Source organism: Camellia sinensis, chromosome 14 (genome assembly GCF_055761805.1).
Source record: "Camellia sinensis isolate YWXY chromosome 14, ASM5576180v1, whole genome shotgun sequence".
Classification (NCBI taxonomy): Eukaryota; Viridiplantae; Streptophyta; class Magnoliopsida; order Ericales; family Theaceae; genus Camellia; species Camellia sinensis.
This window is the reverse complement of record NC_138974.1, coordinates 6698072-6704071: the sequence shown is the minus strand read 5'-3', so window position 1 is coordinate 6704071 and position 6000 is coordinate 6698072. Positions and strand designations below refer to the sequence as shown.

Sequence of the window (6000 nt, the reverse complement as noted above, 5' to 3'; positions counted from 1 at the left end):
ATCAAGTGATTGGGCAATCGTGGTTTTGGTTCTGTTACTTACCTTGATGCTGCCGTGGGTTGATTGCTATTCTGGATTGTGTGGTTGAGGTTATGATATCATTAGTATCAATGGCTTCAGCTGTCTTGTGAGAGGTTGTCTGGGTTAGGAGGCATGTCTGCTGCTGTATGCTGTTGAATGATGTTGTGTGGTGCATGTTTTGGTGCTGCTGTAGAGATACTAGGAGGGGAACTGAAATGCGGATATTGCTGGTCTGTTACTCGGTTGCTGCTGCAAGAATTATGCAGACACTCTGCAAAGACTTAAAGTGAAAGTTGAATCAGTTTTGTATGAAGGACGGACTCACACAGATTTATTCCTCTAGGTTCAGGTCCAGGCTCTGTTCTGTTGGAATGTGATGCTTAGTAGTGCTTTTGGTGTGTTCTTTTGGTGTAGGGGTGTTTTTGGTGTGTTCTTTTGTTATGCTTACTAGTGCTTTTGCTGTTGGACTGCCTTGTTGGGCTTTTGGTATAGAGGTGTGTTCACTGTGGCTTCATTTTGGAAAGGTTGTAGTCACTTATGGGACTCATGCTCAGTATTTCACTTAATGTGTTCTCTGCTATATGCTGTTGTTCTGAGGTGTTTGGTGCAGGGGAAGAGGGTGTATTCTAGGCATTTGAGTTTTGTTGGTGTGTGCAGATACTCTGAGGTTGCCCCTGCTCAATGTTTTGGAATGAGTGTATGTTAAATGGGTTGCATCTTATCTGTGAAGATCTCTATGAGCTCATTATAGTTAGAGTGGCCCCTTGGAAGAAAACTCACTCATTTGGGCAAGGTTCACAGTGAATGAGTTTGTGTTTAATATACATTAAGTTAGAAGTTGTATTTAGGCCAAGTTTGGGAAGACTAAATAAGTGCACTTTTTGACTTTTTATGAAATATGGGTTGGATTTGGGTTGGGTTTGAAGTGATATGTTAAAGAGGTGATGTGACTTAAATAAGATGATGTGACTTAAATAGGATTGTGACTTTTTGACTTTTTGGATTTTTTGGAGGATGCCAAACTTGGCCTTAGTGTGTCTGGTAGGCTTTTGTTCATTAGGTTTGCACTACTGTCAGTTTTTCTCTGTTGCTAACCCTGTTTGTGTGGAATTGCTGCTGCTTTGCCTCAGTTTCTGTTTATCTTGCTCTGTTGTTAGTTTGCTCTACTGCTGGCCTTGTTTTTGTGGGGTTACTGATTCAGGTTCTATTTTGTTAGACTGTTTGCTTAGCTGTGGATTGCTATGTTGATGCTTGGGCTGCCATACTGATATGCTTGGATTGCTTAGCAGTGGACTGATATGCTGTTATGCTTTGGTTGGTTGCTCACCAACTTGGAGTGCTAGCAAATGATAGGATGAGCTTTTTGGTGCCAACATAGTTGGAATGATTTAGCTCGTTTTGATGCTTTTGCACTTCTCTCTCTGTATTTATGTAAATTTTCTTGTACTTTGTACTTTGCTATTTCATCAATATAGTTGTTTTTTTGCCGATCAAAAAATAAAATAAAATGAAGGGCCATGCTACAGACCCCCAGTGGGGTGACCCCCACTGACAACCCCCAGTGAGGTGTCACCCCCCCATTGGCTGAAAAAAAAAAAAAAAAAAAAGGAAAACAATTTTTAGGCCAATGAAAAACGACCCCCAGTGACCCCCACTTGGGGTGTTAGGCATTTTTCTAAAATGAATTGCAAGCATATAATTACATATGACAGAAACATCAATAAAGGGAAAGGGGAGAGGGGCAAATGCAAAAAACATCATAGCATAATATAGTATCTCAACTAAGTTGACACCAATATACATGTCCAATCATATGCTAGCATCACGCCACGTTTGCCATTTGTGAGTTTGATAATCACAAATGGTGTAACTAAATACTATGGAAGTCATAAAAAAAGATTAAATTATAACTAAATATCACATGACGTATAACCAAACAACTTTTAAGTCGTAATCAAAATTTTGTTATAATTAATAACACAATAAGTCATAACTATTGACTCAAAGATGGTAACTGAAGATACATATGATACACACCTAATGGTTTGTGTACCATAGAATTTCACATACTTTTATAGCATGATAAAGCTAAATTACATTGCATACTTTGCATATTTTTAAAAAATATACATACATACATTTGTACACATCAACATATATATGAACAATTAACTAAAATAATCACATATATTTATTTAAAATATGTTTTTATAACACGGTAGAACAAAATTATTATTTATTATTGCATATGTCGCAATATACTTTTTAAAATAATTTTCTAAAAATTAAGAAATACAACTTTTCTTAAAAAACGTTATTCCATGAATCGCAAGGGCCAACATGTAAGGCAAGTTTGGATACCTTTCAAAATAAATTATAAATCAATGGTAAAATTTATTAATTTGACTAATTAAAGGGATAATTTTTTCATAATTTTGTAATTTCTTTTTCGTCTTATCACTGATATGCAATTTTTCTTTGAGATAATAGTAAAAAAAAATACTAAAAAATAAAAAATAAAAAAGTCAAAGATTATACACACCAAAAAAAAAAAATCAAAATTTTATTTTTCTCTGTACTATTTGTAAAATTTTTCATAAAAAATTAAAAATATTATAAATATATTAATTCCCAATTTTTTTCAACTCATATTTTAATTTAAAAACTAAAAAAATAGTTAAATAATTTATTCCTAAACCAATAAAAATTTTGGATGTCAAAAGTTTTTTAATTGAAAATAATATACTATAATTATTTATAATTTGCTGTCAAAAGTCGACAAAGGGGGGAGTCAGTGGTCCAAAACTATCATCCATAACCGCCATTCCTGGAAGCACGCAATCACCCCAGGATCAACGAGACCCAACGTATCGACAATTGAAAACGTCTGCTGCATATTCTAGGTGGTATATTTTTATAATTTGATGGGAAATATTAGGAATTATGAAATTTTTTTTATGAAAATAATTATAAAAAATTTGTGATTTTTAGATTACTTTGATTAGTGTGTAGTGTTTTATTCTATGTGTAATTCAAATGTCACAAATTTTTCATGATTATTTTTATGAAAGACTTTTCATGATACCTAATATTTCTGTAATTTTATTGATTATATATTTATTATTTTTTATGTTTTCGGTTATATATTATATAAAATAATTTTAAAAAAAAAAATTAAAACAACACACAGTCTAATTAAAATTATTAAAAAACAGAATAATTTCTCATAATTGTAATTTCTCATATTAATTTTCTTACCATCTTAAGTCTCTGTATCATTTATCTTCTTCAAGTCATTCATTCTCCTGATTAATCGGCTGCTATGGGAACCAAGACCCCTTCCTCCACCACCACCGCCGCCAACTCCTCCACCAACTTCACCTCCACCACCAATTCCACCATTACCACCACCACGACCACCTCCACCTCCACCACCACCTCCACCTCAATTCCCCAGCAAGCGGCAATCCAAGTCCTGGAAATCACTATCATATCCGCCCAAGACCTTGCACCCATCTCCAAATCAATGCGAACCTACGCAGTGGTATGGGTTCACCAGGACCGCAAGTTAACCACGCGCGTTGACAACCACGGCCATGCCAACCCTACCTGGAACGACAAGTTTGTGTTCTGTGTGGACGACGAGTTCCTGAGCTCCGACGCCTCATCAGTCATGGTCGAGATTTACACTGCCTCCTGGTTCCGTCACAACCTCGTTGGAACCGTACGAGTTCTCATAAACAATCTCATCCCTCCATCTTCAAGAAAAAAAAACAATTTCATTAGCACCCGATTTGTGGCGCTTCAGGTTCGTCGTTCTTCAGGTAATCCACAAGGGATTCTTAACATGGGTGTTTCGCTTGTTGATAACACCATGCGATGCATTCCTATGTATTCAGATCCTAGTCCCTCTGCCGCTGCCAATGGAGAAGCAGAAGGAGCAACACAAGAAGAGAAAGAACGATTAAATGCAAAGATACAACTTTGGCGCTCGCGGAGTGACAAATCTGAAGACAATATCAACTCTGACGATTTCCCTCCTTCTTCTAAAGATGGTTCTCTATGCATTGGTTCGATGATAAATGGGTCTGTATACAATGGATCAGCGGTGAACGGGAACGGATCAGAGCTTTGCTCGGACGTGGGACCATCAGCGTCAGTTGTAGCTGCAGCAATCGCAAAGGGGTTGTATCCATCGCCAACAACAACAACAACAACAACAGAGGAAAAAAGGATGGTTTCAAGAGGAGGAGGCGAAGTAGAGGATGGAGAAAGCTCCTCCATATTAGAGGATTTGACAATTGAAGAGGCTAAGGCCAAAGGGTACAAATCAAAGGTGGCAAGATGGCGGACAGAGTTTCCAGGGACGGTGGACCATTATTCCAACAGGGACGACAGCAACCATTCACGGCGGCACTCTGATGGAGGCCTGTTTTCATGCTTTGTGTACGGGATTGAATTCAGCATCAAATGTGGTGCTAATAATAAGAATAATAATAACAACAACAATAATACAAACAAGAAGCCTAGTAGAGGTACTGGTGGTGGTAAGTCCATGAAGCGAAGCCCTTCCCATCAAAATGTAAGCATTTGCTGTAAAAACTCTTAAGCGATTTCCGAATTTATTTAGAGATCGAAAAAGGACTCTTTATCTTCTCTCCTTCTTGTTGACGCAGTGAAGAAAAGTTTTGGATTGGTTATGCTTATGCATATGTGTGTATCAACATGATCCTGCAGTGCATGGATTTTACATTTCCTAATTTGCGCATGAAATGCAGGAATTTTTGTATGATAATTTTTATTTTTTACACAATTTATCTTTGAAATCGGTTCCAATACATAATTGTAATGTAAGATTTTCATTACATTATTCAATAGTTCTAAAATAGTAACGTAAATTTATTTTTATTTAAAATTTAAAAAAAAAAATCATTTTAACAATTAAGGTGATTCTTTCCCAATCATTAAATGATGTGAGGTTATCTATAATTAAACATTATTTTCACTTACTCATTATTTTAAAATGACAGATTTACATTAAGACTAATTATTCTTCACTCATTTTTCGTTTATATAAAATTACTCTTTAACTTGATAGAAAGAAAGTTGTAGGAAAACACTAAACATACAAAAATGCCAAATTCAACTTAGACTCGAGTGTAAATTAAATTCCCAAGACTTAGACTTGATTCTGCCTGTAGGGGCTGATAGATTTTGTGTGTTTTGTGGGTTCGAAAATGAATCTGGGGACCGCATTCTTTTGCATTGCGGCGATCATGGCTGATTTGGTATGCAATTCTCAAGTGGTAGGGTATTTCTTGGGTTTGTCCTGTGTCATTATCCTCTCTAGTGTGTTGGTGGTTACACTCAAAGCTTAGAGGTTTTAAAAGAATTATTTGGGAACCCATATTTGCAGGGGTATGTTGGAAGATTTGGCTATCTGGGAATGATGCAGTGAATTTAACCATAATCAACAATGTTGGCCTCTTTTGGTTGATGAGATTAAAGTGCTCTTGGCTCATTGGTGTTCGGTTAACTCAAGTTTTACTGGCTTTTCTATCATTGATTTTGTGCAGCATATCGAGGTGGTAAGGATTTTGAAGACCAAAAAGATTGCTGGGTGTTGATGACGTTTCGGTGTGTGGATCTGTTTTGGGTTCTTTTTGTTTGATCCACTACAGTTAGGTGTTTTGGCCTTAGTTTGGCAACATGTATAAAAACCTAAAAGTTAGCGTTTAACCCATTTTGAGTCACATCATATTTTACATAAAATAGTGAATTTTTTTTTAAAAAAGTCAAAAAATCAATTTTTAACTATCTTTCCAAAGCAATCCACTGTGTAGCGTATTTCATAAAGGTGCATATGATTGTGTTGTCTTCCAGGTGTCAACTTCGTTCGGATATTATTGTTCAACCATAATACAATTTTTTTTCCATGCTTTTATTGATGTGTAATCCTTTATTTTGATTATTATCAAT

At 35.8% G+C, this 6000-nt stretch overlaps 1 protein-coding gene across 1 annotated transcript; it reads left to right on the top strand.

Annotated features, from left to right (window-relative positions):
* The first annotated feature begins 3537 nt into the window (after window positions 1-3537).
* LOC145807721 (uncharacterized) lies at window positions 3538-4727 on the top strand. Its single transcript, XM_082906426.1, has one exon. The coding sequence runs from the start codon at window positions 3548-3550 to the stop codon at window positions 4628-4630; it is 1083 nt and encodes a 360-aa protein (XP_082762552.1). The 5' UTR covers window positions 3538-3547; the 3' UTR covers window positions 4631-4727.
* The last annotated feature ends 1273 nt before the right edge of the window (window positions 4728-6000 follow it).

Coding starts and splice junctions, on each gene's coding strand:
- LOC145807721 (XM_082906426.1), top strand. CDS start 3,548: ATGCGAACCTACGCAGTGGTATGGGTTCACCAGGACCGCAAGTTAACC.